The 13,712-nt window shown below is 44.6% G+C and overlaps 1 protein-coding gene across 1 annotated transcript in view; it reads right to left on the bottom strand.

The window, feature by feature from the left end:
- Window positions 1–3,026: 3,026 nt before the first annotated feature.
- GFM1 (G elongation factor mitochondrial 1) overlaps window positions 3,027–13,712 on the bottom strand; it is a 71,066-nt gene continuing 60,380 nt past the window's right edge. The window contains exons 16-18 of the mRNA XM_006123452.4: window positions 12,151–12,311; window positions 9,267–9,320; window positions 3,027–4,372 (exon numbers count right to left, since the gene is read on the bottom strand). Of these exons, the coding sequence (XP_006123514.2) occupies window positions 4,241–4,372; window positions 9,267–9,320; window positions 12,151–12,311 (347 nt within the window). The 3' untranslated portion in view covers window positions 3,027–4,240. The remainder of the gene's footprint in view (window positions 4,373–9,266; window positions 9,321–12,150; window positions 12,312–13,712) is intronic.

Raw genomic sequence — 13,712 nt, 5'->3', positions numbered from 1 at the left:
ACTAAACTCCGTACACAAGCTGTGTTACCATGTTACAAATCCAATAAAACATGTGCAAGACACCTTGTCGTAAAATAAACTTCCAACAGCCCAGAAACACAGAATCTTAATCACTCATGTAGATTTATATTGGTGTAATTCCACTGAGTAAAAAACAGTTACCTACCTTTCATAACTATTGTTCTTCATGATGTGCTGGTCATGTCCATTCCAACAGGGGCATGTACGTGCACACACAATCGGCAGAAATCACCATCTGGTTAGCTATGGAGCCTCCTGCACTATGGTGGAATGTATAAGACACTTCCAACACCTCTCTCCCCCGCCCTCTCAGTTCCTTCTTGCTAGAATATTCTGACAGAGGGGAGGCAGGTGAGATTTGGAATGAACATGAGCAATGCATCTTGAACAACAGCTATGAAAGATAAGTAACTTTTTTTTTTAAAGTGATTGCTCATGTGCAGTGTTTCTTAAACTGTGTTCTGCGGCACACCGGTGTGCCACGAGGCAGTTGGAGGTGTGCCACAGAGAACAGAATTCAAAACGGCTGCCCTTAAAGGGGCAGGCAACCTTTTTTTCCCCCTCAATAACTTTTTTTTTTTTGCTCAACAAAAAAAGCCTTGGTGTTCCTCATTTAAAAAAAATATTGTTTGGTGTTCCTCGGTCTTAAAAAGTTTAAGAAACACTGCTCATATGCATTCCAATAGGTGACTTATCAGCAGTTCCACTGGAGGAGGGGTAGGTACTCATGGCTAAAGCAAGGATTGCCCTTCTGAAAGCCACGTTATCCCTTTAATGCTGTGTGTACATGTAATGCAATGTACATGTATGCATGAATGACATGTTTGGCATATATCTTGAATCGGGATGCTCTCAAGGAATACTACCGAGGACACCGGAGCTCTTGTAGAATGTGCTGTCAGCAGAATGGGATGAAACCTTTGCCAGGTCATAACAGGTCCTTATAGAGGACGTGATCCAATGTATATACATGAGTAGATCAAACAGGATTTAATCCTATAAGGTTTAGTGTGCATAGAGCTAGGTGCATCTATTTTGTATCTATGTGTACCTAGAAAATCCTTGAAATCAAATTTGTTTCCAATAGTTATTTTAAAATAATCCTCTTCTCTTTTTGTGAATGCTTAGACAAAGCATGTCACTGTGGTTCTTCAAGTGATTGCTCATGTCCATTCCACATTAGATGCGTCTCCTTGCCACATGCACCCTTGCCAGAAGTTTTTCCCTCAGCAGTATCTGTAAGAACGTGGCTCTGGTGCCCTCTTGAGTGGCACCTGCATCCACAGTATAATGGGAAGGGGAGCATCGTCACCTTCCCCCACCCTAAATTCCTTCTTGCAGTGACGCTACATGGAACATTCACTGCTTTTACTAGCATTGCTTAGGTTTTATTTGTACAAACTGGAGTGTGATGGTTCCCCCTCCATGCTTTAAATGAAATTGATTTATAGATACAAATACGCATAACTCAAAGATGCTTTGGACAAAATACCTCATGTAACCTATCGATTTTAATGTTACAATCTGCTGGATCTGTATATCTTATTTGGGTGTATGTATCATTCTTGCATGTAAAGTTAGAAATATGGGGTATGGAAAGTTTTATAGTGATAGAAATGTAGCCGTGTTAGTCTGGGGTAGCTGAAGCAAAATGCAGGACAATGTAGCACTTTAAAGACTAACAAGATGGTTTATTAGATGATGAGCTTTCGTGGGCCAGACCCACTTCCTCAGAAAGTTTTATGGCTTTAAATGTGCAAATGAAAGCCATCAATGGTATTACCCTCAATGTCTGGGTGATCACCTGTAAACAGCCTCTTTGTCCTTTAAGTCTAAGCAGTGGTTGGTCTTAGGAAGACATGTGACCACCCCAAATGGTAAGGTCTGACCAGGCAATTTTCCATAGAAGGTGGGAGAGAGAACAAGAAGTTCCTACCAAAAGTGAAATCTATAAAAAATGGGAAGCTAGCTGTCCTTTTGTGTTTGGCAGGCATCAAGGTTCCCTGTAAGCTGCGCGCCTGAGCAGTCGCACAGCTGTTTTCTAAGCTTTGCTCAAATTCAAAGCTCCCCACAATCAGGGAACTCAGCTGACCTGCAGGGGTGGGGCATCCTCTTGCTGAGCAAGCAGCTAAATGAAGCTAGATAAGGAGAGAATAAGTGGCAGGGATGGGGGAGGAGAGGGAGTGAGTGAGTAAGTAATGAATTGTCTGAGGGGGAGTCAGAAGGGAAAGGAGTTTGGAGAGTCCAATCTGCGCAAGGAGAGAGAGGAAGAAAATCAGCACTCTCAAGCCTCCTGGGAAGGGGGAGATAAGGAGCTCACTGTATGGAGTAGGTGGGGGAAAGAAGAGATGGGGTGGGTGCTGGCTACACTTCAAAGGTCAAAGCACCATGTGAAGCCTGGAGTCAGCTTGGGACTCTCCCATTGACCCCAGGCTCCATGTGGCGTTGCTGCTTTGAAATGCCGTGGGGAGCCAGGCGTCAGGCTCCTCGTGGCATTTCAAAGTGGCAGTGCCGCACAGAGCTTGGGGGTCAGCAGAGAAGTCCCTAGCTGATCCCAGGCTCCATGCAGCACTGCTGCTTTGAAACACCACGTGCAGCCTGGGGACACCCCAGCTGGCCCCAGGCTCCATGCAGCATTTCAAAGTAGCAGCACCGCATGGAGCCCAGGGTCTGGCCTAAGAGTCAATGCAGCGCTGCTGCTTTGAAGTACCCTCTCCTCTTTCCCCTGCCTTGCTGCCTTTTTATGTTCGAGGCAGCAAGGGCGGGGGAAGTGACTAGTCGACTAACTTGTCAATTAGTCATTCACATCCCTACGCCAGAGGGTGGCAGAGCGGCCCTTCTATGGATACTGCTAAGGGAAAAATTTCTGGCACTGGTGCATGTGGTGAGCACACACCCCTAATGTGGAAAGGGCATGAGCAACACATCTCGAAGAACACCAGTTACAGAATTGGCAACTGTCTTTTCTGTTCTGTGACTGGACAACCAGAATAAGGAGCCAGGAACATTGGCCCAAACACACTTTATTGATTTTGAACTTCACACCTTTCTCCCACCTCATGATCTATTAACTGGAAATCTGCAGATAATGTTGTAAGCGTAGCAGGAGTTGCAGTTGTTGGGAAAGAACCAGTGTGCATGTGAAAATTGAAGTTATTCTTTTGATTAGGTAATAAAAACTAATTAAAGCACAATAACAATATCCTTTCTCTCTCACCCAATTATAATAGCCTGTTTTTTACTCTGTGCAACAACTTGATGGGAACTAATTAATCAATTCTGAGGATCTCTGTTGATGCTAATATCAATGGGGGATAAAACTATCTTCTTGAATGTGAGATTTAGTGAAGAATTAGCATAGCTTTTGTTTATTTTATGTTTGTTCAGCAGCCACAAAAAGATCCCAATGGAAAGATTGGAGAACATGGTAATAGGCAAGCAAATTAAACAGTAGTTAAATCCATAACACTTGAAAGATATTTGCTTTTAATTATATTTAAAGATGGTATAATGCTAAACCCTTAGCAATTATTTTCAAATTCACTATAGTGGGCTCATCTGTCCTGAGCAGAGCTGGTAGGCAGCAAATTGCATTGATAGATACATTTCACTGGTGGATTATTTATGACTTTGGAAGATATTAGAATTTTGTTTTGGAATTGGAAGAAAAATAGTATCTATATTCACTTCCTGAAATACATATTGTTAACGAGTTGACTTGCAGAAGCAAAGGGATTTGTTTGGGAACAGCCTTTAGGGGTAAATTTTCCTTCTGTTAGATAAGAATTCACCCACCTGATGCCCATCAAGCTGTGAAAATTTAGTCCTCTTAATTGGGATCCTACAGGATTCAAAACTGAGGAACAATAGTTACAGTAGCATATTTTTCCAAGTAACAAAAATAATTACTATATAATTTTAATACAAGTTTTTAAAAACAAACATTTATAAGACAAAATATTATAATTAAACAGATTTTTTTTTTTTTTTTGCTAATGAATGGAATTCATATGTGACCATTTCAGCCATGATTGCCAGGTAACTTCTGAATGCATTGTAAAGGAAGATGCTTTTAACAACGATTAGGTGTTGATACAGTCTGACTTCATCCATTCACCCTGGATGTGTTGAGTCACTGATGTTGCACAGCGTTGCAGGAGAGAAAGTTTGTCAGAAGATTGTGAAAATTTGCTAATTAACACTCAGGAGGAGGCAAAAGTCAGCTCTTGGCCTTGCCCTTTTTCACGGGAAGTTGTCCAGTTGCTTCTAGGTATTTGTGAATTAGTTCTTCTTGAGTACTAGGTAAACATGGCTGGTATCTACTGTATTCCATTGTATATTCCCCCTTTCCCTGAAGGGGAGGAAAATCAAAGTTAGGGACACTGTCATGTATGTTTGTGTTTACAGTCAGATTACACAGTACTCGGCAATGCAGTATGCACTAATAACTACAACTAAAGCATGCAAAGTCACATAATGAAATATATAGCAATGAAAGACCAGGTTTATTTCACAAACAGTATATTTTTCTTGGAAAGAAGTAGAAGCAAATAGTTTTATAGACTACCATTGGCTTATAATTTTGCTTTCTCATTTTTTGGAAAAGAATGATGCTGGTGTTAATAATGACCCACTGAAGGCCTCACACATAGATGTACCTGCATGTAAAAATGAACGTTGCATTGCTATTCATGAGTGATTTATGTACAGAAAATCTCTCTATTAGGCTACGTCTACACTGACATGATTTTGCACAAATACTTTTAACGCAAGAATTTTTGCATTAAAGCATTTGCGCAAGAGAGCGTTTACACTGGCATGTGCCTTTGCGCAAGAGATGTGCTTTTGTGCAAAAGCATACGTGCCAGTGTAGGCGCTCTCTTGCGCAAGAAAGCTCCAATGGCCATTTTAGCCATCGGGCTTTCTTGCGCAAGAGGGCTTATCCCTGAGCGGGAGCATCAGAGTATTTGCGCAAGAAGCACTGATTTCCTACATTAGAACGTCAGTGTTCTTGCGCAAGTACTCGCAGCCAGTGTAGACAGGTGGCAAGATTTTGCGCAAAAGCAGCTGTTTTTGCGCAAAATCTTGCCAATGTAGCCACAGCCTTAGAGTAATTCTACTACAGGTTGTACCTCCCTTAACTGGGACTCTCTGGTCTTTCAACATCCATGATCCGGCATGGACCACAGATGTTCTTGGACCACAGAGCCCAGGAACAGGAAAGTCTGGTGGCAGCGGGAAGAAGGGGCAGCACAGCAGGGAGTTTTGGCCCCAGCGGCTGGGGGGCTCCAGCCTGGCTACAACCATGGAGCTCTAGCTGTGGCTGGGGAGCTCTGACCCTGATTGCAGAGCTCCAGCCCCAGCAGCTGCTAGAGAGCTCCGGGGTGGCTGGAGAAGCAGCACGGGTAAGCTGGAGCCCTAGCCCAGTGGCAGCACAGCCGCATGGGCCATGAAAAGAGGGAAACTTCCCTGCTTTGACTGGTCAGGTCCCAAGGGTGCCAGATCAGGGAGGTCCAACCTGTAATTAAGTTAGCATACAGTCTTAAAAATTCGTATGATTAAAGATGGAGATTTTGCTTACTGAAGTGCTGCTTTCAAAAAACTTCATTACCTGCACAAAAATTCAAAATGGGCAACATAATTTGGACTTGGAAAGAAGCTTCTATGCCAGGGGCAGGCAATAAGTGGCCCTGCGTCAGATGTGGTTCTCCAAAGTTAGCCCCTGGTAGGCCAACAAACAGTTTAATTACCACAGCCACTTGCAGCTCTCTGACTGCGGATCACCATTCCTGGCCAATGAGAGCTGCAGGAAGCAGTGTCCTGGTCCACTCCACATCCCATAGCTCCCATTGGCCGGGAATAACAATAGGTCAAGTTCTCAAGGCAAGATTTTAAATGTCCAGGCTCATCGGGTAACTGTTTAATCGTGTGCACTAACACATCCCTAGCATAAATCTCATTGACTTAAATGGAAGAAGGATGCTTTCTTGAACCAGGGCCATACAGAACTTCATTGAGAAAAAAAAAATGGCAGAATTCTCCAAATATCAGCCCTGCCAATACTGTTCCATTAACTGAATGGAGAATAGTCTGAACACACCCTTCCAAAGGGAAAAAAGCATCCTAGATGCAGATTGTATGGAATGTGTTGATTTGATTCCCTCAATACTCTGTTGTATCCCTATCAGACTCTCCTCAACAAAAGAGGAGCGATGGAGTGTACATACCCCGCACTGAAACAAGTGGGATTAAAACTTGTGTGTGGAGGAAGTCCTACCCCTTCACCCAGAATGGGCATACTCCAAATGCTGGAGCAGCAAAAAAGGCAGCAGAACAGCTCAGTCTAGACTGGACACTGAAGGAGAAGGACCTTTAGCTGGAGCTTCCAGACTCCACCAGACAGCAATCCAGACAGGAGGAGACAGAACCCCAGGAGACTGCTGCCACACAGCCCCCGAGCAATCCCAGGAAGAAGCAGCTGCAGGGGAAAAAGAAGACCCAGCCACTTCATGGGATGCCATCCCACCAGTGCCAACAGAAAGTGACCCAGGGAGGGTGTAGGAGCGACCTCTCCCACCTAGGTAAACTCAGTGTGTTTCAGCCAGATTCTCTGCCGAGGGAGTGGCAGACCACTCTGCCAATCACAGGGCTCTGGGGCAGGACCTGGTGAAAAATGGTGGGCCTGGGTCCCCCTACTGGAGCAACTGACCCCCATGATGCCCTAAAGGACCATACTTTATTGATCTGGGCTACCACGCCATGCTACCCTGAGTCAGAGGGCCACCTTGCACTGACTCTTGCCACTACAGAATACTACCCTGGACCAAGGGAGAGGGTCCATAGACTAAGACAGAGACTTCCGGTGGTCCAACAGCTGATGAGGTGGCGACCACGCTCTCGTGTAACCTCTCCCAAGAGATGGGGTGTGCATATGCCACGACAGGAGGCAATACCTGTATATTTACTGTGTATTCTAACCAACTGAAAACTATGTTTCAGAACCTTAGTTGTTATAAATTAGCAGAGCTCCACTGATTTAAAAAAACTATGTTGTTATTGTATCAGCTGAAAATCCGGCCCTTTATTTCAACAACCTAATATTTTTTGCTTAGAAAGGAGAAATTTCCATCTCCTAGAATTCCAAGAATCTGCAGTTTGATTATCAGCCCATTTGTAAACATTTAAAGTTTCTAAAATCATTAATTACTGTTGTTAAAAGAACATACTGCTACAGGAAGTTTACATACAATGAAACTTTGGCAATAACTTAAAAGTCTTGGATGATAACCATTTTAAGGACGAATGCATCATACAAAGATCTAGTCTTTTACCTCCTTTCTAAACTTCTTGTAAAAGCAATGTCTATTGAGTTATTCTGGCTATTAATTACTAGTATAAAATTGTCACAGGCTGTACTGTTTTCTGTGAAAACAGCCATCAGCCCAGACAGACTGATGGCCACGGGCCTTTCTAAATTTAGTAAGTCTGGGGATGTCTCCCCTTTTAGAAGACGTGGTCTCAGTTGAATCTGGAGCCCATGTCCAAAATGATGTCAAGTTAGATTGTCACATTATGTAATAGGGTACACAATGTATGACACCACAGGGGACTGGATATTTGTATGACTAAGCCATTTCCTTTATAACCCAATATGAGGCAGTACAACTGCTTCTATTTCTGTATGTTTTTCCATGAGTGAAGCTCCCCCTAATACTATTCTATGCCTCTATTTGTCTTAATTCAAACTACTACTTAAGATTTCTTCTTTTCTGTTGGCCCAAAATGCGCCAATAGTAATTTAAAAAAATCCTACTTGACCATTTAAATGTGCACATGCTCAACCTGGGTAACTGTAGATCACTTTACCATAACCCAAATCCTTCCTTACACCATCCCCTTTCTACAGTTATTACTCTCAGTCACAATAATTATGTCTAAATATTAAATTATTAATAATGCATTACAGGCATCTGTCCCATTTTTGTTCTAGTGTCTAACATCAGTACAGCTTCTCACTGCCACAGAAATTAATAAAGCTGAGTACTCTTGAATAAACCACATTAGTTATGTACATATTCATATTTTGACTCTACAGGCAGTCCCCGGGTTACGTACAAGATAGGGACTGTAGGTTTGTTCTTAAGTTGAATTTGTATGTAAGTCAGAACTGGTACATATTGTAGGGGAAACTCTAGCCAAACATTTTTTTTAGTTTTGGATAGCATAGGGAAAGGTTAACTCCCCTCTAATATTTGTTTTGCTGTTTGTTCCCCTGTTCAGAAGATTTCACATCTATTTCTGTCCCTGTGACAAACTCAGGACTAAAGGAGTAACTCATCAAATACCAAACAGCTCTGCACCAAGCTTTGAGTTAATAGCTTTATTTCCACACACCACCCAGGGTTCTAGGAGGAGGGTCCTTTTTTTGCTAACACAATGAGGCCAGCACTTTGTTTGTTTTGGTGGAGTCTTTGTTTGCCCAGGGAGCCCAGCATGTATAGGGGGAGGAGGGGCGGAGAGGCTGCTTTTGTCTGCTGTTCGGCAGCCTGTTGCTCAGGGGAGGGGGCAGCCTGTTGCTGGCAGGGGGGGAGGGGGGAGGCGTGCAGGATGCCAGGCCGGGGGGGGGGGGGGCAGCGGGCGTGGGGAGGCACTTTTCCTCTGCCCGGCAGCTCTGCGGGATCCCTGTCCCTGTGGCCAGCTGCTGCAGGCAGAGGCCAGTTGGAGCCGGCCGAAGAGGAGGAGGAGGTGGATTCTAGGACCCAGGTGAGCGAGCCCCGGGGATGCTGCTGCGCTCCGGGAGCCCGGCATGTATAGGGGGAGGAGGGGCAGAGAGGCTGCTTTTGTCTGTTCGGCAGTCTGTTGCTCAGGGGAGGGGGCAGCCTGTTGCTGGCAGGAGGGTGGGGGGAGGCAGCGGGCGTGGGGAGGCACTTTTCCTCTGCCCGGCAGCTCTGCGGGACCCCAGTCGGAGCCGGCCCGAGGAGGAGGAGGATCCTAGGACCCAGGTGAGCGAGCCCCGGGAATGCTGCTGCGCATGTGCGGGAGTTGCCTCACCCTGTTCGTATCTAGGGATCCGACGTAAGTCGGATCCACGTAAGTCGGGGACTGCCTGTACTTACAATTTAGATTCTCTTTTCTATTGTTGCTGTCACTATTGTGACCTGCCGATAAACACATGCTCATATGCTTATTTCTGTAAATCCGGTATACTTCAACAAAAGCAATCCAGAGTTTATTTGCTGACTTACCTCTGTGAAAGATCTCAGTTCTGAGGCGTATCCAAACATATTATTCAGTGGCACCTGAAATTCAATTTAAATTATGTTATACATGTTATTCCCGTACAATCATGGAATTTTTCAATGTAATTTTGAATTAAAGAGCTGCCTCTACCAGGGGACAGGTGTCCCTTCCCTGGCCCCCACCAAGCCTAACCTGGACCTGCCCTGGCTGGGAGACAGGTGCCCTGCCTTGTGCCCTTCCCGCTACCACTGGCTATGCCTGCTGGAGCTGTTGCGGCCAGCTGTGGAGAGGTGCTTCTCACCTAGCCCCATGCTGCTGTGGTGAGAAAGAACTGGGGACTCACTTCCTAGGACAGGGACCCACCCCAGAATCCACACCTTCAGCCAAAGCCCTCATCCCACATCTCAATTCTCTGCCTGAGCCCTGTCCTGCATTTCAACCCATTGGCTTGACCCAGGTCACACACTGTCTGTGTGTGTAATGACTTTCATTTTGTGCTACATCATTTTGATATTGGTGCACATAACAAAAGTCATTCCACACATACACAGGCATAAAAAAATTAGAGGGAACTGTGCTGCAGGTATGAACCACAATTTCTGAAACAACACTGAATAGGTCTGTCTTCGGCTAAACTTGCATTTAAATCATGTTCAGCAGTGATTCAACTACAGATGTTACTGACACCCACTGTCAGCAAATGAATTATTTTTCCTCACGTACACAAAGCCATAGATGGAGACAGAGTGCTGCCATAGCAGTTAAAAAATGTTTTTTTATGATGAAGGGATGAAAATTAATGACAAAAGTGATCGAATTTTGATAAGGTATTTTAACCTCCTACAACTGTTCCGAAATACATTTAACCTGACTTATAAGACAATTAAATGTAAAAAGGGACACAAATCAGCTTAAAAAATCATATTTGTCTAAAAATCTACAAATCTACTTGTAACGCTACAGGTTTCTATAACTGTAAGAAGTTAGAGGAAAATCTATTTCTTCTACTTTGTAAGTAGTTTATTCTGTACTTCCTCCAGGACTTTGTGTATATTAGGTTTCACTGCTTCCATTGTATAGTTAGCTGGTCAAATTCTCTCCCTTTGTAAACAGAGAAGAAAAATTGACCGAAAAAAGACTTCTGGATATATTATTTAAAGCAGGGGTGGAGAACCTCTGCCATGCCAGCTGTAAGTGATACATCACAATTAGCTACTGGAGGGCCTCCAGACAGTTTGTTTGCTTGAGCGCCTGCAGGCAGCTTCTGTTGGCCGTGGTTCACTATTCCCATCCAATGGGAAAGTAATGGCCAAACTCGTGCCCATTGTCTGAGAATGGCTAACCGTAGTCACTGGGCACCCCAGAGCTCCATGCTGGAGGACACTCAAGTTAACAAAATATCTGGCAGCCTGCCAGCAGCTAGCCCTAATGAACTGTGTGTGGCTTGTAGGACATAGGTTCCCCATCCCTGATTTAAAGTGCTCTCTACTAGAAAACTTAATTATTAGTTTTAAAAAGTTGGCAATGTCCCTTTCAATCAATGAAGAACTTTTCACCTATACCTCTCAATGCACAAAGCAGGGGAAGTATCAATATCCCTATTTTTCAGATGGGATTGCTGGACATAGAGAGTAACTGAAGATCATATAATGGCAGAGCAAATAACAAAACTCAGGTCTCCTAAGTGTCAGTCCAATGCTCTATCCACTGCACAAAACTCTTTTGCTAAAATAGTGAAGACTTAAGATAGTAAGTTTAATAGTACTGCTGTACAATTACACTATACAATGATATTTAACTTCTTCCACCAAGTCACACTTATCCCTCAGATACAATTTACTTGTCAGACTAATATGGTCAAATTTGTAACTAAGAAAAATCAGCCAAAGATTTAATAATAATGAAGGGAAACAAACAAGAAATTGCTTCTATTCATAACATGATTGCTTATATCATACATATAGTAGCCCAATGTCTGAGACTCTGTAACATTGAAACGCTGGCTGTTCCCTCTTGGTAGTGCTGTTGCCTCCTGCCGTGGCGCTTGGCTGACTTCTGCGCCACTCAGCCAGGCTGCCGCACAGGAGCAAGCGTGAGGAGCATGGGGCCCACACGGCCACTTGTGCTGCTTGCTCCCGCGCGGTGGCCTGGCTGAGCCGCACAGAAGTCAGCCTCGCACCATGGGGGGAGGCAACAGCACCGCCCAGAGGGAACAGCCAGAGGGCGGGGCCTAGACGAGTGTGCGTCTCTGACGTCAGGAAAGGGCGCCAGATTCAAAAGGAGGAAAGCAGAGCAGACACAGAGGACGCGGAGGAGACAGCGAGGAGAACAGAGGAGGCGGAGGACAGCAAGAGAGAGAGTGAGAGAGACGCAGCAGCAGCAGGAGAAGAGAAACAGAGTGAGAGGAGGGAGGGGGTGAAGAGAAAGAGAGATTGGAGAGAGAGGCAGGAGGCGAACAAGAGCTGAGAGAGAAAGAGGGCGAGGAATTAGGAGGAGGAGAGAGAGAGGCCATTTGTGTCGCTTGCTCCCACGTGGTGGCCCAGCTGAGCGGCGACATACATGCCCAAGGGGCGGGGCATCCCCGATGGAAACAGAGGAGAGTGGAGAGAGAGTGAGATGCAGGAGGGAGAGAAGAGAAAGAGACAGACGGAGAGAGAGGCAGAAGGCAGAGGAGAGCTGAGAGAGAGGGGGGGAGGCAGTAGGAGGAGAGAGAGAGAGAGACGGAGCGAGAGACTGGAGGCTCAGGAGAGAAGACCAACGTAGAGGAGAGACCTGAAAATCCAGTCTTATGATGGGATAATTGGCTAGTATTAAAACAAAGTTCCTTAAAATGATCTTTATGTCTGTCATTGAAAGGGAAGAGGTTTAGACACACTGAACAGCACATACATCAGCATACAGAGTGAAATAGCCATCTACGCCATCTTGTCCTGTGATCACTCCATGACGACGATTAACTCCAGCAATCACAGCTCCTTGGAATTCAACTGGTGCTACAACTTCCACAGACATTATGGGCTCAAGTATGTACGAAGCTGCATTTTCCATAGCTAGATAAAGAGGAAGATAAAAAGCAGAATAGTTACATCCTTAGGCTTTCCTCATCCATTCACATTACACATTCTTCAAAAATTATCCCAAGGTTGCTAAATTCTATTCAATCACTAGGCCACCAGACCTAATCCAAAGCCCACTTAAGTTAATGGAAGTTTTCCCACTGACTTCAAAGTGCTTGGATAAGGCCAAGAGTGACAGAGTGTGTTCATTTCCCATTATAATCATTATGGCAGTAAAGGGTGAGAAAACAGATGCTGCAGCTGAGCTTGAAGATTTCCATGGCAGTTCTGAAAGGCTACATTTAGCTAAAAGTTAATTTGTGCATGGACCACCACTGGAACTAATGGAGAATCCTGGCTGCAATTACTTAATAGTCATGATATTCTGACACAACAATGTCAAGGGCTTTCGTGATTAATATTAAAGTATATATCTTACATTATTGGAAGTCTTTATTTCCAGACTCACTCAGTGGCTACTTGTACTCTCCAGTCTGGAAATGCCCAAACTTTTCCTCTCACAACCTACTCTTACCAGAAAGCATCCATGTCCCCTTAGGCCAGGACAATGGCCAGGGGCACAGCCACAGCTGGAGGGGCGGAGCCATGCCAAAGGGATAAAGCACTGGAGACCAGGGGTGATGCCTTAGCTAGAATCACCAGCTAAGCCACAGCCTGGAGCTGCAGCCAGGGCTAGGGGCCAAGGCCAGGAGTAGAGCTGGGATTCATAACCGGGAATTAAGCTATGGCTGGGGCATATACCTAGAAGTCACCTACTACAGGACAAACCCAACAAAAAGCAAGAAAACACGCCACTGGCCAATACCTACAGCCCCCAGCTAAAATCTCTCCAACACAAAATTAAGGAACTATACTCTATCCTAGATGACAATCCCTTGCTCTCACAGACCTTAGCAGGCAGACCATTCCTCGCTTACAGGCAGCCCCTCCAACATGAAACACATACTCACCACCAACCACACACTCCACAACATAAACACTAACCCAGGAACCAATTCCAGCAACAAATCTCATTGCCAACTCTGTCCATACATATACCCTCTTAACACCAGAATAGGAACCAACCACATCAGCTTATAATTTCAAAGGCTTGTTCTCCTGCACATCTATTAATGTGACACATGTCATCATGTGCCAGCAATGTCCCTATGCCATGTACATTTGACAAACAGAAAACGTGAACATAAATCAAGCATCAAAAATGGTAACACACAAAAACCAGTGGGAGAACATTTTAACCTCCCTGGACACACAGTTACAGGCTTGAAAGTTGCCACCCTCAAGCAAAAACCTTCAAAAATAGGCTGCAATATGAAACTGCTGAACTGCAATTCATATGTAAATTTGACACCAAAAGAATGGGTCTGAACAGGG

The sequence above is a fragment of the Pelodiscus sinensis genome, chromosome 10, assembly GCF_049634645.1.
Source record: "Pelodiscus sinensis isolate JC-2024 chromosome 10, ASM4963464v1, whole genome shotgun sequence".
NCBI lineage: Eukaryota > Metazoa > Chordata > Testudines > Trionychidae > Pelodiscus > Pelodiscus sinensis.
The sequence above is the reverse complement of the archived record's forward strand: the minus strand, read 5'-3'. Positions and strand labels throughout refer to the sequence as shown.